The sequence below is a fragment of the Anas platyrhynchos genome, chromosome 4, assembly GCF_047663525.1.
Source record: "Anas platyrhynchos isolate ZD024472 breed Pekin duck chromosome 4, IASCAAS_PekinDuck_T2T, whole genome shotgun sequence".
Taxonomy (NCBI): domain Eukaryota; kingdom Metazoa; phylum Chordata; class Aves; order Anseriformes; family Anatidae; genus Anas; species Anas platyrhynchos.
In genome coordinates this window covers 13,020,920-13,047,543 of record NC_092590.1, presented here as the reverse complement: position 1 = coordinate 13,047,543, position 26,624 = coordinate 13,020,920, and the positions used below count along the sequence as shown (strand labels likewise).

Sequence of the window (26,624 nt, the reverse complement as noted above, 5' to 3'; positions counted from 1 at the left end):
TGTGAATTTTTTCAGGGTTTTGATAATTTTGTTCTGCTCAGGTAAATCAGGCAGATGTTCTCAGAGGAAATGAAAAACAACCACAAGTGAGATCTATCTCTGGCAAATGTATTTCTGTGCTCAGAAATACGATTTTTTTTTGTGTGTGTGTTTTATTTTAAGATGTGAAAGGTAATGTCTAGAAATTAAATACTCAACAGGAAGAATAACGCAGAAGGGCAGCAGAGGATGGAGAAATTAAAGTTAGCCAAACTCATCTCTTTCTGGGAATATTATTAGAAGTATTAATAAAACAATAATAATAAAAGAGAGAGAAAAAAGAACTTGAAAAGAAGAAAAAGAAAAGCATATTTTTTGGAAATCTTACCAACCAACTCCAACTTCCATTTATATATTTGTATCCTTCATTATGGTCATCTTTTCGATGCACATTCACCAATTGTTCTTACAGACATACTCAAGTCCCCTGATTCTTCCTAAACTAAACAAATGGATGATTTCTGGAGAAATCACCTTAGAAAGAAAAAAATTGACCATTTGATATTCAGATTGAGATTACAGTAGAAGGACAAGAGAAATGTCTGTTGCTACAGCGTGGCCTGTTTCGCCATGGTTTTCTTTCCTTATGGCATGAATGAAGTCACATTTGTCACATACAGTATTTACCCAGACAGTGGAAAGTGGCAGTATGGTAGAATCCTTCATATTTATGGACAGACATACGAGTGTATGTCTGTCATGCTGAGCATAAGTGCAGACAGAAGGCGTTACTGAAAAGCATTTAAGTTGTAATGTCACAACAGAAGATTTACTTCTGAAATATGTAATAGAGGAGAAAATTTCTTACTAGGAGTTTGAGATAATTCTGCTGAAGTAAACACATTAAAAAATAGTATCTTGAAGAATGGAAGGGGCACTGCTAAAAACATCTTGCTGGAAAATTTTGTGTAAACCATTCTTAAATTCTCCTTTATTATTTTTTTTTTTTTTTAAAGACACCTTAATGTGTCAAGCCCTTGCTTCACTAACAGTTGACCCCTTTGCTTTCTGTGTAGGAAGAACCCTTTGTCATGGTCTCTGAAAACGTTCTGGGAAAACCGAAGAAATATCAGGGCTTCTCAATAGATGTGTTGGAAGCCTTGGCCAATTACCTTGGCTTTAAATACGAAATTTATGTTGCACCAGATCACAAGTATGGGAGTCCTCAAGATGATGGGTCGTGGAACGGACTGATAGGAGAACTGGTATTTAAGGTAAGGTTATTAATATCTTATTAAATAAAGCCATGTAATAAAATTAAGTAATACATTTGCATCTGCTGGTAACCTTTCTTAATGAGTCCTTGATAACATTTTGTTCATTGCCTGTGTTGACAGCATCTGATAGTGTGCCCAGGTGCATCAGATGACAAAGAAAAAGCTAGAAACAGTGCTGGGTGGCAACTAATTAAGAAGTAGGGGCTCTTTTTTCCATCCAGAGCACAGTAGTATGAAATCTGAATACAGTCAAATAATGGGATGCACAGCATCCTCATTAGTTTGGCAAGACCTGACACAAATGAGTTGAAGAGGTTGCTCTATAGAGAAAAAATTGGTGTTGCAGTAATTAGTGATACATTACATAAATAATGTATAGCACTTAGAAAAATGTTGGTGTGATGAATGCATGAAATATATAATCAACAGAAAATGTTTTATTGATATATAATAACACATTATGCAGATGTATGAATCAAGAGTAGTATATTCTCTATTCTGTAATTAATAAACCATTTAGTCTACTTAATTTTACATTAAACGTTCAATATTGTATCATAAATAAATTAAACCAAAAGTGCCATTTTTTTCCCACTCTACACATCCTGTCATCTACTCTCAGTTTCTTCCACTGAGAAGGAAAGAAACGGCTGGGCAGACTCTACTCTGCTAATGTCTCTTTGGTGTTGTGAACATATATATTTTATTTGCTCTTAGTTAGCCTGTACATGCAGTTTTTACAGCTATATAGGTGCAGGTTTTGCCACTATAGAACCCAATGTTTGTTGTTTTTCTTTAAATAACTGCAGTAGATATTCACATAAATAATTTACTGGTGGTTTATAGAAATTCTTTTCCAAATCTGTAGGTGAAATTTAATTGGTAGCCAGCAAAGAATAAGAAACAATGCAGTCAGACATAGGATTTAGTAAGTGCTTGAACTAAAACATAGAAAAATGCTGGAAAACAGACCTTGCAGTAAAGAAGAAATGCTCAAAACAAAAATTCAAAAAATGAAGTTATGATCCACGTGGAAAAGAAAATAGTTATAGTCTTAACTTATTCTGCTTGCCTGAGCAGTACAAAGTGTGTTAGAATGGAAAACAACCATATATGCCATAGCCATGGCACAGCTTGTACATCTACATTGTAGTAATAAACTTCTTTTGTTGTCTCCCTATGCCTTTATGAAGCCATAAAGGTATTCTGTAATCATACATAGTGAGCTGGAACAACTTAGAAAATCAAATTTTCTTCCAACTTCAAAAATTTAAGAACTAAATATTCCTTTTCTAACTATTAGACTAACACCAGAATTGCCTAGTGATCTATTTTTATCATTTTTCTACTCCTTACATCTGATGTCATACCATACTCTACTCTCCATAGTACTCAGCAAAGGATACTGCAGGACACTGCATAACTCAGGCTGGAGATATCCTAGTCCTAGATGGCTCTGGAGATGGAAGCAGACCTGGAACATTTTTTGTTTAAAAGGAATGATTCATAAGGCAGCAATCACAACAACAGAAATCAGACAGTTTTAATGAATAAATATATATGGCATTCTTGTTCCCTTACTAGGCAGGGATTCACATAACTCTAACACCCCTACGGCAGTAACCACTAGATCTGTAAATACATGTCATCGGTAGAACAGATTTGCCTGTCTGCTACCATTTTGCTGTAAATGACTCTTAATGGATGTGAAATTCTTCTGTACAAGTATATGTAGAAGATATGAAGAGTTAACAGAACTGCACTTGGAATGTGAAACCCTTGTCTCCTCAGTACAATAGCAGGGTATCATTTTTCTAGCATCTTCCTTACCCCTTGTATAATTATAGGAAAGGTTCACTGTGTCCTTCCCTTTTTCTGACCCTCTTGAGGCAAAAGAGAACCTCTGGGCGAGCAGCCAGTGTGTATCTACCCCTTACCAAGTGCAAGCTGTTCTTGAAAGGCTGCTTTCTTATTTACTGTGAACTGAGTTTCTGCTCCCAGAACTCAAATATCTATCTGCTTGGCAACTTTGCAAGGGGAAGCAAGGGAGCAAATAATGGTTTTAAATTAAAGGTCTAACCTGTTTAAAATAGTGTTTCCTTGTTTTCCCAATCAAGTGTTACATGATAGTCTGGCCAACATGTGGAGAAAATCCAGAAACAGAGGGGATGCTCTTTGCCTGTTAGTGCAGGAGCCAGAAATGAGTTGGGAACAATGTATTTCTACAAAAGACAAGTCCCACTCAGCTACAATGGAAAATAGCTGCCTTCTCTTTATGAGTGCATCTCATTAAAAAAGATGTCTGTGGCTGCTACAGATGTGACTCATGAAATGGTAGTTGCTGCAACAAGTGCATAATTTCTGTGTTGAAGACCAATATATACTACTTGCATTAAAAACAATTCAGAGTCCTGTAGTGGGCTCTTGTGCAGGCCAAGGGATGGAAGTCTTGTGCTGCAAAGTGCATGCCCTACATCCTCACAACCTTACAGAGTTGAGCTTCTGCCAAGTTCACTCTGTTCCTGCTCCAAGGACAAGGTATTCCTGTCCCTAGTGGCTGCTAAAATTGGAGCTGGTATCAGCAGATCAAAGCAGCTGGTCTTTAGTGTGAATAGGGAACCCACTCAAGCCTCCCCTCCTTCGTTTGTCAGGTCTTATATTAGGTACACCCTTGATTCATACACCTTCTCCTTTCAAGATAACCTCAACGTAACCAGGAAATGAAGTGAGGCTTTCAGTGCATCCCACAGAGCTTCAGCTCACAAGCAGGATTAGAGTTCAGAGGGCAGCAGCTTCCTGTAGAGAGGCTGAAGCCCATCTTGGAGGAGCAGTCCCTTACTGCAAGTCTTTATTTTGCCACTAGTTACCATTTTGCAGCACTTTCTTTGGTTGTCCTCAAAACCACGTTAACAGAAGGACAAACCTGTGTGACAGGCAAAGGAGGTGGTTAATGCCACTTGTGGGAGAGGATAGTAGGCTCTAGCATGGCTCTGGACACTCTGGTGAAATTTATATTCATAAACTGTTATTTCCAACATTGTATAATGCTAATTCATTTGCCATATATATATTTTTTTTTTTTCCAATTGAGGAGCCATCAAGAAGTAAATGGCATAGGATTAACTACCAGATTCCACTCATTTCTATCAGAAATGGAAGTCAAAAAACATGCCCAAGAACTTCTAAGAGAAACTACAAGCAAAGTAGAAGGCTCTTATAAGGCTTTTTTTTTTTTTTTTTTTTTTTTTAATGCATCTTCCTAAGGGAAGCAGCATAGGAATGAAGAAGGCACACCAGGAAGCCAAAGTGACAAAAGAAAATAATAGTTGAGTAAAGGCAGAATTATTTGTGTGTGTGTCAACCTCAGCAAAACAGTCTCTCTAATTAATTTTTGCATGTCCATGTTAATGACTGCATAGCATGTGTGACTATGGTTTATTGCTTCCAGCATTCGTTGAAACTTGATTTAACATTGAAAGTAGATAAAATGAAAGGCCTCCTGGGAGTAATTTAGTAGATTCATGTATTTTCCCTATTCTTGGTCATGAACCACAGGAATAATCATAAGATCACTCACTTTACATGTGCATGAGGTGTACTGCCTAAGCAATAGAAAAGGGAATTTCTAGGCATTGCTGATGAGCTGATTCTGTGACACGGATAGCAAGACCATCAGGCCCAGCTGGTGATTTATTTTAGATTTTCTGATTCTGGAAATGTTCTATAATGACTTCAAGAGACTTGCTGTTCACTAATATAAATTCCTAAGCAGGTGACCTAAACAAAAATAATACCCGCTACTGCTTTTCAGGCAGTTTCAGGATTCAGAGTTTAATTCATCACAAATGTGTTAAACAGACATCTAAGATACTGATAGTTGGTTGATTTTGGCACTGTGAAAGCTGGGTGGAGAATTTTACATATTTTTAATTCAGATTGGCAGCTTTACTTCTAAATATTGACATAATTATATGCATTTACCTTTCTATCTCAGAAGCACTAAGTGAACCTTGACTTCTTCAAACTGATGTCTCCTCTGATCCAATTTGACATGTTAATGACAAGCATTTAATTTTTTCATCTTCCAATTTAATACAAAGTGACAGAATTTGTGCATAATTAGGAATGCTCAACTTCTGTGGATAAACTTAAGTTAAACCTAAGTGTGGTTTTGTGTTAAACGTGCAGTTCTCTACTAACCCTAAGCTTATGATTTGATTAAGTTAAGAATATGAGTTGTAATAGTTCAGTATAACCTTAATTTATATATAGAATAGGTAAACACGTGAGTACTGGGAAAATGGGACTTATCTCTCTCCTTTCCATTTCTGATTTTACTAACTTTATTTTTTTATAGCAAGACATAACTATTATCACAATTGCTGCTGCAGTATGATAAAGGAAATGCAACACTTCCATTAGGACAACGTTGGTCCTTTATCATGGCTAGCTGATAAGCAGAGTGGAACTGTAATGCTGTGGAATGTGGAGAGACACTCCCCAGGGATGTAAAATAGAAGCAGTATTTCCATTAATATCACATACTGTGCCCTTCAGTGTATTTCATGGAGAAATATGTTTTTCATCTAAAAGAAAATGAAAGAAGAAATCTGTTAATCCTCCAGTAATCTTTTTTTTTTTTTTTCCCAAAAGAATTTCTGCTTATGTATATTGTTTTTCACTGAAGATTCTTTAAACACATACAACTTCAATAGTACACCACAATAATCTATTGCAGTAAGGAAGTGTTTTAGTAACATGCTGATAATTAATATCCTAGCTAAAGTTAGAAGAGGCAAAGTATTACTTAGCGGTTCTGTGTGTCCTCCTGTAACCCATTTCACTTTCATATATACTTTCAAGAAAGAAAAAAAATAACATTCACTAAATATGATGTTATTTTCCTGCTTGACAACTGTTGGTATAGATTTGGAAATTCCTTTGAAAGTACATTTATGTTCACAATCATGGAAAACATTTCAAATGAAAACTGATTTGCAAGGACTGAACTGTCAGGAGATACTGTGAATCACTGAAGTCATTTGTTGGCTAAAAGTTTTGTAATCAGAGGATGGAGAGACTCAGCTGATGCTTCCATGGACAGTTTTGATGAAGTTTTTACTTGAATTGCTTACTAGAGTTTTGAGTTTACTGTTGTTGTTGGGCAGTTAAATCATCACTCACAAAAGGTTAATAGAAAGGGACATGAAGTGACTTTGTGGAGTCGTGCTTTCAGCTGCGTACATCAACACAGCTTCATTTAAGACACTACAGAATCTAAACTACTAATTAAAGATGAATCTCCAATTCATTGCTTATAAGCAAACCAAACACCTTTTTATCTAAATTGTCAGACCCCCAGCTACCTTCCACTATTTTCTCAAGCCAGTGAAAATTGACATGAATGAAGTAACATCATGTAAACCAAAGACTTCAGTGCACTGTGATTAAAAATATGTCTGTAGTATGGATGGCAGAGTGTTTTGCAGATGGCATTTTGCAGATAATTAGCAAATTTGATTCTAATCAGTTTCAGCTTTCATACATTGTCACTTAATAGTTCACATTTCTAAGGAGCTGGTAAGATCTGCCTTCTTTGGACAAGAAGAAAGAAACTCAGAACAGTTAATAAAATTGACTCAGTACTGAGACTTTCATGCATTTGTGCTCTTCCAAGAGACCACAGAAGTGGATTGAATCAAACCAGTAGCAGCTTTAAGTATTTTTAAGTGTTCTTTCTCATATTAAAGTATCTAAAATTTACAGCCTTTTTCTTCAGTATTTGGTCATTTTTAAACAGTGTTACTGTGTCTGCTTTAAATACCCTTTCTTGTTTTCACTGCAGTTCTAATTGTATCTATAAAAAATAAAATAGCACCTGCTGTAATTGTGCCCGGTGTCTCTGGAGACTTAATACCCAGACATGCTGTGGAATACAATGATTAGTTCAAGGAATGTTATTCATTCCCCTTTCATCTGAAATGGGTTCTTTAAATTAGAAAAAAAAAAAATAATATATATATATATATATATATATAAATGGCACAAAGGAAGTCCAAGGTAGCCGCAGCACAGGTTGTTGTAGGAATTGCTTAGCAGGAGGATATAGAAGAACTAAAGGAATGCATGGAGTATCTGCTATTCTGTACTTAACACTCTGCAGCCAAGGCTGGTGTTTTTCAGAATGTCAGGCACCCCAAATGCCCCAGTACATATAAGATGCTCTTTGTCAGGCAGTGGTCCTTCAACACGAGCATCATGTCATCAGAGTGTTGGATATCATCTAGCTCAGTCAGGAACTAATTTCTGATCAGAAATGCTGTACTCAAGGTCTGCGTTTTGCCACAGTGACAATGATGGCTTCAATAAGCCAAGAAAAATAACAGGAAGCGGATTTCCTTAAGCTATTGCCTGTACCTGAAGTATTTTGATTTCTTGGAAAAATAGTAATTTGGAGAGCTAACATGCCTGAGTCCACTAAGCAAAGTACACTCACAGAAGCTAAAAGAGGTGATACAGCTATTCTGTTGAATACTTACATTTTTAAGTTTGTGTATGTTGTGACCAAGCTATTGACCTTGGCATCTGCTTTTCTATGATAAAATTAGCCACTATAGATCAAGGAGGAACAAAGAGCTTTTCTGTAGCTCCTGCTCATACATGTTATTCTCTCTCTTTCCTCAGAGAGCAGACATAGGGATCTCTGCCCTGACCATCACCCCTGACAGGGAAAATGTGGTGGACTTCACAACACGTTACATGGACTACTCGGTGGGCGTGCTGCTTCGGAAAGCAGAGAAGACGGTGGACATGTTTGCCTGCTTGGCACCGTTTGATCTCTCCCTGTGGGCATGCATAGCTGGTACTGTGCTGCTGGTAGGGCTACTGGTCTACCTCTTGAACTGGCTCAACCCCCCGCGTCTTCAGATGGGATCCATGACCTCCACAACGCTCTACAACTCCATGTGGTTTGTGTACGGATCCTTTGTGCAACAAGGTAAGAGACAGAAGGAGACTGCCTCTGAGATAAAACCTGTGCATCCTCTCGGTTGCCATAGATACCATCCTCCTCCCTGCCTCCTGCCACTTGTGAGGAACTGGGAGCACTGGAAGGCCGTGTGCTGTGAGGTTTCTAAGGCATTCAGCAGCCTAGTGTGGGAACCACGATAAGTTCAGAAGCACTATATGCTAATTAGTTTTAATTTGTAGATGTCTAATTAGAGAAGGATGATTTCTTGTGCCAAAGAAAGAAATATTATCACCTGCTCAGCAATTATTCATAGTTAATGTGAGTGCTGTATTTTGATGCAGTCAGAAAATGTTGGTGTATGGTTTTTGAACTAAGTTTAGGTGGCCACCATTACGAAGAGTGCTAAATGAATCACAGAATCATCTAGGTTGGAAGAGACCTCCAAGATCACTGGGTCCAACCTCTGATCTAACATTAACAAGTCCTCCACTAAACCACATCACTAAGCTCCACATCTAAACATCTTTTAAAGACCTCCAGGGATGGTGACTCAACCAGTCCCCTGGGCAGCCTATTCCAATGCCTCACAACCCTCTCAGTAAATAAGTTCTTCCTAATATCCAATCTAAACCTCCCTTGGCACAACTTTAGCCCATTCCCCCTCGTCCTGTCACCAGGCACGTGGGAGAACAGACCAACCCCCACCTCGCTACAGCCTCCTTTAAGGTACTTGTAGAGTGCGATAAGGTTGTCCCTGAGCCTCCTCTTCTCCGGGCTAAACAATCCCACTCCTCGTAGGACTTGTTCTCCAAACCCCTCACCAGCTTCATTGCCCTTCTCTGGACTCACCCGAGTACCTCAATGTCCTTCTTGTAGCAAGGGGCCCAAAACTGAACACAGTATTTGAGTGGTCTTACTTTATTTGGTATCCTTTCCTCCCTCTTCTGATTTATCTCATTTTTTCCATATAACTTTTAGACTCAGCCAAGCTTCCTTGGCCTCCCTGGATGCTTCTCCTTCCTTCCCCTTAGCATCTGGTGTAGCCCGGTTTGGTTTATATTCCCAAGTCCTTCAAAGTCTATCTCTTTTGGCAGAGATCTACCCATGTATCCTGAAGGCATCAGGGACAACACTTCAGCTTGGTATATACTTTTTAAAATCCTAACCTACAAATCGGAGGGATAATGAAAAGTAGAATAATGAAATACAGCTTTAATGTAAAAAGATAGTTCAGGTATTAACACTTGACAACAAAATAGAACAGGTACCTTCTGGTATTTATGCACATAATTGTTTGCCAGTCTGTACTGGCACTGCAGATATGCCTCTTTGTAACTCCACGGGGCATCTGCACTAGAAAAAGCCAAGGCCACTGCAGCTTCAAAACACTTGTTTTTTTGATGGAATGCTATAGGGAAAAGCATTGTATTTACATAATGCTGGCAACATGATTTAGAAATTACCTTATTTTCTGTTAGGAACAATCAGATGACATTCATAAAAGTTGATGGTATGCATGAAAATCATCTGAAACTTCTAGAAGCAGGGGGTGAAAGAAGAAAGTAACACTATCATCCAAAAAATAAAATACAATAAAATAAAAGGCTGAGGATGTCCACAAGAGGTATGCTTTTAAATGCATCAACCTAGAGAATTACCATTTCCATTGAGCAGTGATGGCCAGCTGAGGAAAGCTGAGATTGTTTTATGTTTGTTTGTTTGTTTGTTTATTAAGAAAAACAAAGACTTCAGAGCCAGCTTAGTGCTACCAGAGTTGTTTTTTTTTAATTGTATGTAGGTGGATTTTCAAATTTTCTTTCCATCCAAAATATTCCCAATGTAACTGTTTAGGGAATCCAACTGTGAGAGAGCAGTTGGTCCGTTACAGAACTAGACTCATTACATCTGTCTGCCTTTTAGGTTAAAACTTGTGAATTAGTTTCTTTACTGCATGAATGTGAGGTGATTTTACATAAGTTTATTGCTTGATATTATCCTTAGCACCCCTGCTGTACTCCCAACATCATTAGTCCTTAAAAGCTTTATAGGAGACTGCCCAGCAAGGTTTCAAAGGAGGCAAAGCTAGTTTAATCGCACACTTCAGCCTCATGAATTATTATTTGAATTGTTTGCCTTATGTCTAGCCAAGTAAACCTGTGTTGCCCAGTGTCCAAAAGTTTCCCAAGTCATAGATCAAGAGTGGTAGCCTGCAGGAGAACACGTCAACAGATGCTTGGATAGCATATAAAGAAACAGGGTTTCAGACCAATCAGTAAAGTGAGTGCTTGGGGAGGGCTGAATTAATGCTTTGAACAAAGCAGGAAGATGAGGAGAAAATAAGATTAAAAGAACTGGGGCCAAATAACAACAACAACAACAAAGTAATGGAAAAAGAATTTACTGGAAAAAATAAGAGGAATTTGGAGATCCGCATCTGCTCACTATGGATTATGTGATGCAAATCTGTATTAATAAAAGCTGCTGGTGCGACATGGTAGCTCAAAGCACCAAAACTGTTGTGGGACTTGAGGGAAAAAAAAAAATGACAGAACTTAAGACAGAACTTAAGTGTGAGGCATTTATATATAGAGAAAGAGATCTTACCACCCTACCAAGAAGAATTCCTGCATAACTCCTTAGAATCCACTATAGTAATCTAAAATGTTCACTTTTTTCTTACTGAGTGAGGGTAAGCTATGCATATATCTCTCCTTCAAATTACAAGCAGAAGGACAGTCCTTAATTTGCTAGAAGGGAAAAAAACAAACACATTTAATATGGTTGATACTAGAATATAAGAAACTTATAGACCAGTTTAAACACAAAGGCTCAAAGGACTTCAAAAATCCAGCATGAAAGAGTAAAAGATCCATTTATAATGTTAGCCTGCATTTCACATTCAATTCGAATATCACAAGAAAACTGTATTAGCTGAAGCTTTATTGTTTACTAACCCTTGCGAATACAGACAAATGAAAGTAATTTCCATTGACAGACTAACTGGCTATTGTGGTAATTTTGCTTCTGTTTTCACTCATCAGCTCTTCATTCAGCAGAAAAATGTGCAGGTTTCATTTGTTTTGGAATAGCCGGTCTGTTGCTATTAATTGTGATTGGCATATCTTAAGTGTGGCAGCATGGAACATTTCAAATACTGTCACGTTCACTTAAGAAGTCTTTCAGCTGTGGATTTAAAACATGACAAGGTACTCATTTCTGTTATCAAAACACACAGCCAAAGATGCTTTTATATCCTGCACTGAGAACAACAAAACAGCATGAACCGAGGATTGGTAGTGCTTTGATAATGCTGGATTCTTTGTTTGAGGCTAGCCAGCATGTTCTGGTATCATCTTTTCTTTCTTTCCTCTAGCTAGAGGAAAGATTTGCAAGCACAGAGGCTGGCTCCAGAACCACCACAGGTCGGGAGAGGAAAAAGCCTTTTGGTATAAGAATATAAATCCTTCCGTAAGGAATCGTGTAACTACTTTAATGATACAGAAGGGGTTTCTTTTTCTTGTTTCCTCTGAGATAGTTGAAAATTCTGCAGTTTTTAGTAGGCAGATTTGGTCTACTGTGTCAGGTTATTTTATGTCAGCCCATCTGACGTTCTGATCAAATTCTTTTAACAAGTTCTAACCTTCGCAATTTTTGAAACACCAGAGAAAAAATACTGTGTCTGTGGACTAGAGTCAGCAGAGTCCTGTCTGTTAGTTTTTAAGGCTATGAAGTACTGTCATACTCTTTAGCAAAATTTCAGTACTTTTTGTTTCCTTAAAGGTAGACTGTGGAACTAGAATTAGGAGCCTATTAGCCTTTTCTTTGCTACAGAATCTTAAAGCTTAAATTTGGTCTGCTAAGCATTGTTACTGAAGAAGATTCGGAAGTTGACAGAGGATGGGTCTTGCCAGATTTGCTGCTCTCTTGTGACAGGTATACCCACTAAGCCAAATCCTCAGAGCTAAAGTTTAGGCAGAGTATTTCTGTACTTGTTTGCTTAAATACTTTTATATACACTGCTTCATACATTGTTTAAACTTGGGTCTTGAACTTAGCTTTCAATTTATTTTATTTTATTTTTTTTTCCCATGTTGGAGTGACCACATAGTCTAGGTACCACTTCTGAAAGTCCTGTAATATAGAAGTATATTTTCTCTCAGTCCCGCTTTTAATTTTACATTCATTCATTGCAGGTATCAGAGTGTATCTATTTATATATTTTATTTATTTATTTCTGTGTAAGTTGCATGTAGGTTTTTGTTAGAAGAAAGGGTTTTGAGCATAGAGCTGAAACGTTCGATAGGCTCAAGTCATATAAAGCGTGCTTTTCAATGAAAAATGATGACCATTAGAGTGCTTGGTCTTGCTACTGAATCTCTGCAAGCATAGATCTGCAATCTACAATCTCAGACCACTGTGAAGGCAAAACCCGTTCAGTGATATTGGCCATACAGTGCTGTGGATTAGATTAAAAACAAATGCTTTGGACTCTACCGTTCACCCAAGCGTGAAATTCTGTAGCACATCTTTTATCCGTCATTTGTTTATTTATGTCTAAAGATGCAGCAAATTCACAGGTTGAGACGGTAGAACGTTTTGGTTATTTTGAAACGTAGCTTCATGATTTCTGAATTTGTTCTTTTCCACTTGCTCATAATAGTAAAGTAATTTGCATTTTGATTTTTTTTTTCTCAAAATTAGCTTTTTTAAGTTGGGAAGAAAATGGTTTCAAGGTTTCCTTTTCAGTTCATTGCCAGCAGAAACTGTTTGGTGGTACTTAATCTTTTGTAGGTTTCCTCTCTCTCTTTATATATTTCTCCTTGGCATCCTAATCCACTCCTTAAAGGTTTTTCTCTGTGCCTGCCTCATGCTGCAGCTGGGGCTCAACGCTGCTGCAGCTTTCCTCCTGATTATCACTCCTATTGACTCTCTCAAGCCCTCTATAGTTATATCACAGAATCACACAGAATCACAGAATTTCTAGGTTGGAAGAGACCTCAAGATCATTGAGTCCAACCTCTGACCTAACGCTAATAGTCCCCACTAAACCATATCCCTAAGCTCTACATCTAAACGTCTTTTAAAGCCCAACAAAGGGAAGTGCAGAGTTGTGCACCTGTGGAGGAACTCCTCCATGCACCAGTGCATGCTGAGGGAGACTGCCTGGAAAGCAGCTTTGCAGAAAAGGACATCAGGTCCTGGTGGACACCAAGGTGAACTTCAGCCAGCAGTGTGCCATTGCAGCAAAGAAGGCTAACGGTATCCTGGGCTGCATTAGGCAAAGTATTGCTAGCCAGTTGAGGGAGGTGATCCTGCCCCTTACCATCAGCAGTAAGGCCACGCCTGGAGTACCGTGCTCCCCCTTGTGAGAGAAACATGGAGAGATTCCAGTAAAGGCCCACTCAGGTCATTAAGGGACAGTGATGATTACGGGAGAACTTCTCCTAAGAGGAGAGAAGGGACTGAGAGAGCGGGGACTCTTCAGCCTAGAGAAGAGGAAGCTCAGAGGGTTTTCATTAATGTCTGTAAATACCTGAAGGGAGGGTGCAAAGAGGATTGAGCCAGGTTCTTTTCAGGGGTGCCTAATGGCAGGACAAGAGGCAATGGGCACAAAATGGAACACAGAAAGCTCCATCTGGATCAAGAAACAATTCTTTACTGTGTGGATGACAGAAGGGTGGAACCGGTTGCCCTCAGATGACCTCTAGAGGTCTCTTCCAACCTAACCTACTCTGAGTGATATGTCCTAATTCTATATTATACAGTATTTGCTCAGTTTTCTGAAATTCTATACAGCTCCATTTGTCATTCTCTTCTGTCCTAGTATTGATGCTACTCTCTCAAATTTTGCCCTCAATAGAACATGCATTGTTGAAAACCTTCCATATGACCAGGGACAGGAGCAGGAAATTGGTCCCAGTGCATAAATAGGGTTTAATAAAAACTTGCTAGTAAAAACTTTACTATAAACTTCATGGAGATTAATTGAATCAACCTACTACAATGGCAGAATGTCTACTTATACTTGCTGAGGACCTGGTTTAATATCCTGAAAGTTTTCTGTTAGCTTCCTACTGTTTTATGGGTACTTGTTATGAAATATTCTAGAAAGCACTCTGCTATCATTACTACTAGAGAAAAGCAATGATTTAGAAAAAAGAAATTCAGATTTAGAGTTATTCACAACTCTTTGTATAATAGATTGTGTTGTTTTTTTTTCAGACACATGAAAAGCTGCATAATTTTTAGCAGGAACTTCCAGAGGAATGTTCCAGAGGGTTTTCTTTTGAGAGTATCCTTTCATATTTGGCTTCACATTACAGTGATGAGCTTGCTTAGTTTAATAGAATTGCTCTGAATGTAGACAAACTACTGAGGTTATACTAAAAATTACAATGTTTTGTCTTTAATATAAAATACACAATAGAAAGACTTCTGTCTTTTCTAACTCTTATCCTGCTATGTTCATTTTACTTAGAATTTTTCTGTAAGAGGAGATATTTCTGAACTTGTGTTGCAGGATTTTAGATTATGCAGGTAAAGATGCAGGGCTGTGTTTCACTTAAGTTGTGTTTCACATCTTAAAGAAAAAGAGTAGGCAGATAGTGGGGGTTTTGTTTGCTTAGGTGGTTAGCTGTTTTTCTTTTGTTGGTGGTGGTGGGTTTGGTTTTGGTTTTTGCTATAACAGGACATATCTTCAAAATTGCTGAATCATTCAAGATTTAATCACTTCTCGATGATCCCAACAAAATGAATATTCACTATTGTTTTATAAATAGGGTTTGAACACAGGATAATGTGTGCTAAAAATGCAAAAGCATTGTTTTGTTCAGAGATCTTGGTATTCTTGCTTAACCTATCAAGATTAGGAAATAAATGATGTGAAAGCATCACTGATGGGCCATTTTTTTATCCCCTTATGTTTTGGCTTGTTTAAAATGCTGATCACAACAGGAGGTTTCAATTGGTCATCAGCGGTGTCAGCAATGGTCAATTATGTTCATAATGCCCAGTAAATGAGCGAATCTTACTGTTTGCCTTGTTAAAATTACATTTCATAAGAGCAGTAAGATAGGCTTCAAGCCTTGGTACTTCTAGCCATTATAATACTCCTCAGACGATTAAAGCCGCTCAGACTTCTCAGTCTTGTTCCTTGTATTACTACCCAAGGCGTGATATAAGCCTCCTGAAATGCACTGCCTGGAGTGTGCTGTTGCTTAATAAATTACTCCATCTTGCTTATCTTATTCTTGGCATATCTATATCAGCAGGAAAACGTTATCCTGTAACAATGCACATTCCTAGTGACCTAGTGACATTTTCTCCTATTTAACTGTACACCAACCTCTTTGTATTTAATATGCAGAGGAAAACTATAAAAATTTTTGAAAAAATGTTAGCTATCAATTATATCTTCACATGTGATACTTAGCAGTGAAACCTAATTATCTTTAAGCTTAACAAATCAAAAAAGATCCAGTGCATAGGCTTTAAGACTAAAACCTAGATCCTAATTTGGATGCTGCTTCTAAGTTTCTGGCTGACCATAGAAAAATCAATTGATATCTTGTGCCCCAGTTCTTAGTTGTAAAGTAGAAATATTACCTACCTTCCTTCATAAAGGCTTGCTTTATGTCTTCTGATAGAAAGCATAACTTAAATGCCAATCTCATTAATTAAAGTTAATTTTAACTGCTCTTCGAACTTATGCCAGGTCTATTCCAGTAACAAGGAGAATAGAGTTGCCGAGCCTAAAATGCACTTAAAAACTGGGCATTGATCTGGGAAAATGGAAGTCAGATGCCAAACATGTTAGAAAGGAAGCCAGTTCCCATGTTTTTCTAGCACGTACACCAGCAGGTATATTTGCAACATTATCATTCTACCTTTAAACATGAAATGCCCAAATTCACATTTTAGTCTACTAAATCTAGGAATATGCATTAGTGTGTATATCTACCTTCATAAAGTCATGTCTCTAAAACGTGTACTGCAGTCCTGTAGTACCCATACCTTTTTTTCCACATCTTAATTGTTTGGCCAGCCCTCTTGACAACATGAAAAGACAACTACATTTTGGTAATTGTCTTGTATGCATCAAACTGCAAGCGATCAATGGAATTGACAAAATATGCTGAGAATTATTGTCCTGTATAGAGCACTTATTTGCAAACACTGACTGTAACTTTATGTGCAAGGCACTTTCAGAGGTTTGTTTGTCTTTGAAAATGTAATTCCAAGGAGTAACCATGCTCTAAGTAAAGTGTTCATAGTATGGGCATTTGTTTGCAGCAGTGTGATATCACTAGCATTAAACTGCCAAGCAATATGCTTAGATTTTTCCCTAAATTGAGGTTAAGACTCAGGCAGTCCTCAGAGGCATCTAAAATAATGGATTTCTATATCTTGTGTGCACCTGCTTACTTGAGTAATAGCACTGTGTACATGGGGCAGTATATTTAGAGATGTTGTGTCTGACGCACATCCTGTGAAGAGGTTGAGAATGAGTGGCGGTGTGAAAGCCCAAAAACCCCCTTCCTTCCCCTAGGACTAACTCCAAGGCTGATTAATTGCCTTAGAAGGTAATGTATAAATGCTGAACAAAACAAATGAGGCAAAAGGAAAAGTAGAATGTGGATGTCCATGGCATCTCTTCACCTTTCTGTATTCTTTTAGAAGCATATTTACTCAGAACAATTTCTTTAATTGCTATTTCTAATAATGTTTCTGATAGACTATATTCTATATCTGGATAGAGAATGGATATGTTAGATTCAGGTTAAGTAATCAGTTCTGACTTCTCCGAGTTCATCTGTGTATAATAGATATTTAATGGAGGAAATGGGAAAAAAACAACTTAGCCAGGAGCTGACTGTTTCTTCTACTGAAAAAGGAATGTAACCCACATTTTCATCTGCAAAGATGTTTAAAACTGAAGAGGCAAGCCTTACTTGTCCTGCTAATTGATTTCCCTGCCCAGAAGCTTACACTTAAGTTGGCAATTTTGTCTGCTTAAGATAAGGAGGAAGTGAGAAATGAGTTTTAGCTTTATTAAAAATGCTTCCTTCTGCTTGGATGAGAGCAATGTCATCTACAAACTGATCAGCGTTTTCAGTGGAGGTTTTCTGAGGCACCAGACGAGCGTGAGTTTAGAGGAGAGCCCGTGGTAGTTTTCCATTGCTTTTCTGGTCTGCAGGGAGTCCCTCCTCTGCAACAGCTGTGCCGTAGCTTTACCCGCCCGTGTGTCTCTTCTTCATACCACCAGCTGGTGGGTAGGTGCCAGGAAAATTGTCTGCAAAATGTAAGGCAGGAGTAGAAAAGAGGATTTGAAGCTGTTGGCAAAATTGTCTCCCTTATTCAACTGTTGAGGTGTTTTTGTTTGTTTGTTTGTTTTTCCTCAGACCTCTTCTACTGTTAAAATGTGTAGAAACAAAGTAGGCCAAAATTAATATTGAAAGGAAACAAATAGTGCTGTAAGATAAGTCTTCTAACTTAGCCACCCCACTGTTTTCCCTGATTGCTGAGATGAAGTTCCACTCCCATTTCAGTAGATGTGGGAAAAAGAAAGCTGTGGGTTTTTTTGGTTGTTTTGTTTTTATTTTTTTTTTTCATTTTGTTAGCTTCCCAGCAGTTAATATGGTAGCATCCTGTAGTTGCTGCTTAATTTTTATTCTTCCACCCTCAGCAGGAAAGGAGAGATGATAAAGCAGGACATCACCTTTCCGGTGCTTTTTCAGCTAGTAAGATGGTGTTAGGTTAAAAATGTGTGATGCCTCGTCTGCCAGACAAGAAATGAGATGAAATAACATGTTTGGTTTTGACTGAAGAGTCTGCCTCCCCCACACTAGGACAAAGTAAAGGCAATAGTGAAGGGGAAAGATAGAAAATCTTCTGCAAATAGACTGCTAAGGAACAGTGATAATAAATCTGTAAAGCTGAGTGGGAGTGTTAGTTGTACATGCCTAGACATACTTGCTAGTAGAACATTTTTTTAGATATAAGCAAGTATTTCCTCCTTAGAATAGCTTCTTTAATTTCTCTATCTATTCCCAGAGAAAAAAACATGCTGTCCGGTGAAGACATCTTCGAAGTCGTTTCTGGCTTCTGAAAAACCTGAGTCGTGATCTTAAGCAGGATGCTAGTTGATTTGGAGTAAAAATAGCAAGTCATTCAGCTGTCGTACATAAGCATTTGTATTAGTAGTTTTCATCAATAATGACATCAGAGCTGTATTCTCAGTGAAACTTAAAATTATGAGATTTTTGTTTGGTTGTTTTTTTTCTTTGTCCACTGTGAACTTCCATATTATTACTTTAGGTCATCATGAGTTTTAGAGATCCCTTTAACAGAGATCCCATAACAACGTTATAGGATGTACCTAAGGTGGAATTTTAGGCTACATTCAGAATGTGTTATTTAGGAATATAACTAGAGTTTCTATATTAGTGAAATTAGAGTTTCTATATTAGTGATGGTTGAATTCTGTAAGGTTAGGAGTTCAGTGCAAGGAAGCAATCTGAAAATTAAAGGATAAGTAGAATTAGTGACATGAAAACTGTATGTGATTCGCTTGCTTCTGAAATAGTCAGGTGCCACACTGATGATGGATGCTTGGAAATCTTGCAAGAGGAGATTTATAAAGCATTTTGTAATACATTGAAAGTCCAAGAAAAAGAAAGAAAAAAATTTCTAGTATGTGGTCTTTTCTTAAATTGCCTTCAACCCTAAAATTTGGAGTTACAAACCTGTATAGAGGTTTAAAAAGAATGGGAAAAAGTAGTGCAGAGGCTTTACTGGAATTATGTTTGTCCTTTCGCTCTCACTGAATTGTCTTTTGTTTTGCTTTGTTCATAGTTGTTCATTTTCAGCCAAAGTGGACTCTTTCTCCCTCGTGTTTATAATGTCCTCAATGACAGGCTCTTAGATAAAGCAGCACTTTAATACCTCATTAATGACATTGTTCAGTTTAATGTTAATTGTATGTGCAGATGGCCTGTTTTCAGTCCATTGTGCACAATTCCTTTTGCCATCCCAGTAGGTACTACAGATAACAGTCAGTAGGCTAGGAAGAGGCCAGGCCACCACTATGTAAAACGGTGTATGACACTTTGCTTCTTAACCACTTTATGAATATGTACCAGAGATGTTAATTGTGGCTGATTGTTTGAGACTTCAGAGCATGTGTATCCAGCCATTAGTAACAGGGAGGTTGGGTCTCAGCATCTCTTGAAATCTAATCAGAAGGTTGCCACTGTGTAAGGTTATTTGTTAAGACCAAGTGCCAATATTCTCCAGAATAATAGCCAGCATATATCATTTTGATGTATTCACAGTGGCTGCCAATAGTGCCTTTATACAGGCATGTAGTGAGGTGCAATCATAAAAGCACACATCACAGCCCTGCAAAAGAGGATCCCCAGAAGTTCTTTGTGTTTTTTACACATGCACATTGAGCTCTAATCAATGCTGGCAGCTACATGTATTCATAATTATATAAAAAACATTTATTGTCCTATGTTGTAAAAATGGTGACAAAAGATTATCTGGTCAGAACTTCTTCTGAGCAAACAACCATTGGGAAAATTGCGAGGCCTGTTGCACAGTTATTTATGATCATGTAACTCAATGGTGCTGGATTTGGTAACCCCAAAATTAAATTTGAAACCCTGCCAAGTCTCCTGGTAGAACAGGACATTTCACAAGCATTCGTACATGAGTTTTAGGCTGACCTGTTCATCAGAGCTGTGCAGAAAGCCTCACAGTTCAAATTCGGTCATACAGAAACCAAGAGGTTTACTTTCAAATATCAAGAGTGATATTTGAGTATCTGAATATCTATAGCATAAGTCTAAAAGTGCTTCATCTAAGAGCTTCCAGTAACTTCAGTAAGTATATGGAGTTGTTTCCATTTCCCAACTTTAGCTAGTCATACCTTTTCTTTTGTAATGACAGCAAAACTGAAAAATGAAACATATTTTTGATACATTTTCCAGTGCTTCATAGTGCAATTATTTCCTCACTTTTGGAAACATTGTAAAATCTATCCATCCCTTTTTCTGTGTAATTATATTGCACAAGTCACTGCAATGTATTGGCATTAAATTACTGCACATTGTTGCTTGTATAATTTTTTAATCTATGATGCACTTTGATTTTCAATTGAAAACATCACATTTTGCAAATTCTGCAGAAAGATTGAATTTGATCACTATGCCGTTGCTAATATCTGAAAGGAATAATTTATTTTTTGGATCTAGGCTTAAAAGACAGGGATTAATTCCTGTTGCACTCAAAGATTTCGTGCTATGTAATAGAAATGCAAATCTGACAAATACATGTAGCTGAAATATCACTGATACCAGGAGCAGCTAACCCACAGGCATTTGCTGTGTGGTGATGTGATGTGCCTCCCTTTCCAACTTTTACCCCATTGTCACAATTTCAGCAAGATGGGTGGAAGGAAACAATTTATTGTTGGGAAGGGAATTATAAATACAGTATAACTAATATGTTATGCTAACATCATTTTAATCAGGTAATTATTAAAGGACTGTTTGGCCTTTAAGGACATTGATTTAATGAGAATTAATTTAATGATTGAACACTGTTTGTGTAACATTATCATTGCTAGTGATGCGGAAAATTGGAATCTCAGCTCAGCTGAAAAGAGGTTAGATTTTCCATTATCACATTAGATCTTTTTCTTCTGGAAAGCAGCTATTAGACCTTTTTTTTATACTTTCAGTATATATTTAAATGTTTGGTCTTTATTTAAAAATTTCAGACTAGAAAAAGTAAAAATGTTCCTCATTGTACAGTTCTCACTTTTAATCAGAGACTTGAATTTCCATTTAATGTAGCCTTAAACAAATTCCATTGAATTTTGGTCTTGACTTGTTATTGCTTTTCCTGTGAAACATTTTGTCTATTGTCATTTTCTACTTTCCTCCCTGCAAATCTGGTCATTATGTTTGGGATGAATAGGATTTTGGTTTATGGAATGGTTTACGGCTATAAAGAAGCAGCAGTTTTATAAGTAGGAGCAGGCAGAGCACATTTCTATCTAGATCATTCTCAGGCTGAATCATGCAGGATGTAGTCACACTTTAGGAGTAATTTAAAAGCGATTCCGACCCATTCATTTTCAAAATGGAAATGGTGAGCATTGTAGAATGGCTGTATTCAGTACCTGATGATTAAGACTCTGTTAAAGAAGACCTATATAGGTACAAATTCCATTTAACTAAAGGGATGTTATATCTGGTTGCTCTTCTTAATTTGTCCTTAGTTGATCTATTGTCACAAATTATTTTTTATCTTTAACAACTGTATTGTACAAATCAAGATCCAGGGAGAAAAGCAGGAGAAAAATATGAATGGAAGCACGTAGTAAATAGCTGTGTCTGATAGAAATGTACAGATTAATTAATTTTCAAACAAAAATTGAACCAAGGATAACTATGACAGTTACTGCTGTATCTTGGCAGTTTTGCAAAGGAGTCTGGTTGCCACATGATTACCCCTGTGTCACTAGAATGAAGCCACTGCAGCAGAGACAGCAAGCTGGGCAAGCTTAGTATTGGAAGACAGAAAAATAATCTAACAGAAATAACAGGCTCAGATTCATAACCACTTTGCAGTTTGTTCCCCAGTGGTAAGCCAACACTGCAGTATGCTGAAAATCTTTCAACAATCTTCATGGGTAATACTAGCCCTTTCCGTGGTAGAACATTTTCTAGCCTCGCATAGGAGGGTTTCAAGGAACATAGCTGAAGATCCTGTGTTTCAAGTGGAATAGTTTGTGAGTAGTCATTTGAGCCATCTTTGGGATATTTCTGTTCATCCACCAGGCTGCATGTTAAAGCTCTCTGACCAGATTTCTGAGGGGGGTGCACCAGGCCACAATTTGACGAGGGCTTTGTGGCAGTGCTACTGGTGCTTGATTAGCCCCAGCATTTGAAATCTCAGAATGGATAATCTTTTCCTATTAATGAGGAAACAGAGCTGAGCAATGAGCCTTAGTATGTAAGTCAAATGCCAAAGGCACATCTGAACAGATGCACAGCAGTAGCAAATGGAGGATTTTCAGAGGGAGTTTGCAAGAGCTTCTTTCTGATACAAGTCTGAATTCAATTATTTGACCAATGACAGAAAGCTAATGGTGAAAGAAGTAGCATGCCATACTTTCTTCCTTGCCAAAGACAAAAGAAAAATAAATTTCTTTTTCTGAATAAATTTTCTTTTCATGTTAGGGAAAAAAAAGTATAGTTTGGGTGAAAAGGAAAAACTGCTATGAACATCAGAGAAAATGAGTTCATTTTAAAGAATTTCAGAAACATCACTATTCTTAATCCAGGAAAGAAGGATAATCTTGATCAAAAGCTATGTTGCAATAGAAAGAAATATTGACAGTATGTAAACATCAGAGGCAGAAGTAGAGGGCAATTGAATATAAAAACAGAATATAGGCAATCTATCACCTTCTAAAGGGAGTACCAGAATCTTAATACAGCAAAGAAACAATCAGTTTTGTTTATGTTCGAGCACAGAAATTTTCCCATGAAAAATACCCACATAGATATTTCTGATAAAAAATTAGAAAATAAAAAGAAATTGTATAGAAGCGTAAGAGGGGTTTGTACAAGTACACATACAGGAAATGATTGTGTACCTGTGGAGCCCAGCAGCCATGCAATATAGACAGATCATCCTTGTACAGAAAGAATGGACATCCAAGTGGACAATAGGATGAAATGCTGTCTTTTATCTTCTTTGAGCCAAGATATGAAATACAACTTGGAGGTAATTACTGGCCGGCAGCAACCAAGAGTGACAAGGTAAGAAAGTGATGCCTCTTTCAGACTGGAGCTGGCTCATGCTTGGCCTCCTTTTCAGGAGGATGGAGGGAGCCTAAATCTACCTGCATGAGGTCATCAGGTTAGCTGGCTTCCAGAGTTGTTGATAAGGCTCTGTGTGTATATATTAGATAAAGCTTCTCAAACTACTTTACAAAGTACAGATGACTAGGAGGGATTTGAAATAAGCCTGAAGGAGAAGAAAGATCGTCCCTATCATATAAAGAGGAGGAATAAATGAGGAGATCTTTCTTCTGTGGATCGTTGCTTCCCTTCTGTGAGGGCAATGGGAGCCGTGCCTTCCACTCAGCTGAAAGGAAACATTCTTCCAGGGAGTAAATGTAATGAGATTAGTTGGGGGATCATTACACTAACAAAAACAAATGGGAGAGAGTAAGTGATTGTTTATTTCAAAATTAAGACATTACAGAAACAAAAAAATAATAGTCAGGGCACCAAATGACAAAGTGAACCTATCCTTTAATTGCCTATAGACCAGTGCCAGAAATCCAAGGAGTAAACAAGAACAGTTGAATTAATTCACAAATATAAATTTTTCTTCGTTATGTTACTGAAATCTAGTAGGAAGTTTCATGGGATTAGTGTGCTAACGTATAACATTATGAAGTACTGAAAGACAGATGGACAAGGTGGGAAAAGGGGGGAAGAAGAGTGGCACTGTGCCAAGACTGAATTAGGTATTTTGGAAAAATTTAAAACTTGGAAGAAATTGGTCTTGATTTCTTGTGGAAGAGCATGCTAATGACTGGAGCACAAAATGAGATAGGAGTCAATGGTTGTTGTGGACCACCAAATCACAGTGGAGTTGAGGATGATTGGCTCCTCTACTGCTTATCTGTAATGAGTAGGGGAAAATGTGAGATATAATAGGGGAATTCAACCTGAGTGATGTATGTTTTAAGTCTCAGATTACCCATGCTGCAATATCTTGAACATACATATAGAACAGATGGAAAGAAAAGGGAACATTGATTTCAGTGAAGAAGCGGAAGCTACAAAACTCAGGAAAAATTACCTGGGGAGCAAGTGTACACAAGAGGACAGAATGGCATGTGGAAAAATGCTTTATAATGTGTTGCTGGGAGCTACACCCAATCCATGCACTGAGCAGTACCTTGAGAGAGAGAGAGAATATCGCTGGAAGCTGTTAACAGAGGAAATTCAAGGAAAAATTCAGTATAGACAAGGACGTGATATATTTGTTTTGTCCCTTAACCGTTGCTTGATGACATATAAAGGACTAGTGTTCAGAAAAAAGTATACGCCAGCTATAAATTCAGAAGAGCTGTAATGCTGTTGGAATAGGCATATGAAAATGTCTCTATTAACCTGTATGCTAGGAAGACGAATACACAGACATCAAAAATGTGTCTAATATTTCTAACTTGAAGATTAATGAACACCAACATTTTTATGAATTTACAATGGCTCCACTAAATTATTTTTGTGGTAAGAAGGAGAAAATAGAAACATTTCAACTTTTTTAAATGCTTCAAATATGTCTTTTGAAATGGCTCTTGTTTCATTTACTTTCTCATTTATACATTATGTATAAACGTTCAGTTGGCTCTTGAACCTGTCCAGACCTTGTAAAAGCTGGCCACCAACTCTGCCTCATGCTCAGTTCCTTCTCTACTCCCAGTGCTGTGCAATGTGCCAATATTTGCAAGTCTAGGGAATGCAGCTACTAATTTACAAGCTTATTTGGAAGGCATTACCAATTCAAGGAGTTGTATTCTCCTGTTGAAGAATACACATAACGCCTGCTGTGGTCAGTGGGTATTACCTGCAGCACACAATGTAATATTAGAAACTCAGGTTATGACATGCCAGCTTATTTCTTATGGAAATGAATTTGCTCTGTACAATTCAAGGAAGAATGGAAAAGTTTGGGTGCAAAGTGAAAAGACAGGAAGAAAAATGTGTGATGAGAGATTTTCCAACAACTTCCCAGCTGCATTTATTTCACAGCTGGTAGAAATAGGTACAGGCTTCATTGACTATAAAGTATTTTTTGTCCTATACCGAATTGAACATTTCCAATTGAAAACAGGAGAGATTTTATATTATCAAGAAAGTTTTTTAACAGAACAATAGGGATAGCTAATGCCCTGAAAGATTCTGCCTTTGAAGAGCTGTGCTTTCCAGAGTTTTGTAAAGATAACAGAGCTCTGTCAAACTTTAGGTTTTGTTTCACATGGCAAAAATAGCTAAAATATAAAATGCCTTTGCCTCTTTGTTAATAAAAACTACTCCCCTTACACCCATTCTCTATTAAATGCCCCTTTCACAAAGCAAACATAGGATGTACATTGATCTAAACTGTTGCAGCAGAACTCCACACTTAATATATGTGGAAATGGAAATTGCAGATGCACAGCATAATTGATGTGACTGTTCTAACAAGCTAAAGGCTAAACTGCAGCCAACTCCCAGTCCTTTGTGTTTTTTTTCAAAGGCCAATAATTCACTGAATGTGGGCAGAATTTTTGCGAGAAAAAGAAAAACAAAAACAAAAACCTGTCCTCAAATAACCTGCCCCATTATTTCTTCACCTCTCTTTTTCAAGCACAATTAAGATGCCTGCTTTGCTAGTTTCTCAGCAAAGCAGTAGCAGTTAATATCTTTTTCATGTTTCTCAAAATTATCTGAAAAAAAAATCTGTCTAAAACTCCCTACATAGCAATTCAGCTCACTGCTGACCTCTAGCAGAGACTATATCAGCTTAAATGATGGAAATTTGACAAAGTTGTTGGCAACTGAGATATGTTTGTAAAGTGAGAGCTGTTGATGGTAAGTGTTGGTGACAAATTTAATTTCTTATATTATAAAATGTAAAGAATCTGGTCTTTGAATTTTCACTGACAGCTATATTTTTCACAAATAGACATCACAGGTTGTGATCCTCCTAGTGTCATCACTGTAGGAAGGGCCCTAGAACCTTTTGGCCAGAGCCTCTCTCTTCTTGTATGGAGAAGCTGCAATAGACTCTTACTCTGTCTCTTAACTCACCCCCAGAACATCATCTAACGGTGTTTTCAAATTTGGGACATAAAATAACGGTCTTTCATGTATACTCTGTGTGTGTATAGTTGTTTAAGAAGTCATTATTTCTGTCATTCAAACCCAAGGGAAAATGAGGGACAGAAAACAAACAGTTAACTACAATGTCTGGTCATGTAGAGCTACCCAGATTAGGTTTAGAGTTGACGCAATAGAACTAACTTAATTACACATCCACTCTGAGGTTTTTCAGTTTGTGGGCTCTATGCTGTCAAGTTATTTGCTTTAGTAATAATAATGATGATGATGATGATGATAATAAATGCTTTTTGAGCTGTTAAACAAATTTTTTTGTTGTTGTTGTTAATATTCTGCATTACCATTGATGTTGTTAAATCAATATTGAATCAGAGAGAGATCTTATCTTGCAAATGTCCTGCCTGGATGGCTAATGACTAAAATTGCATCACTTTTCAACAAGATGGCTGCCACCAGACCTGACCTCAGAAATGCTAACCG

General features: G+C 37.5%; 1 protein-coding gene across 4 annotated transcripts in view; it reads left to right on the top strand.

Annotated features, from left to right (window-relative positions):
* GRID2 (glutamate ionotropic receptor delta type subunit 2) overlaps nucleotides 1-26,624 on the top strand; it is a 781,090-nt gene that overhangs the window by 651,162 nt on the left and 103,304 nt on the right. For all 4 annotated transcript variants that reach the window (XR_011808873.1, XM_072037034.1, XM_072037035.1 and 1 more), the window contains 2 exons: nucleotides 1,056-1,253; nucleotides 7,941-8,253. Coding sequence is in view for 3 of the 4 variants with exons in the window: in XM_072037034.1 (XP_071893135.1) it covers nucleotides 1,056-1,253; nucleotides 7,941-8,253 (511 nt within the window). In the remaining variant the exon portion in view is untranslated. The remainder of the gene's footprint in view (nucleotides 1-1,055; nucleotides 1,254-7,940; nucleotides 8,254-26,624) is intronic.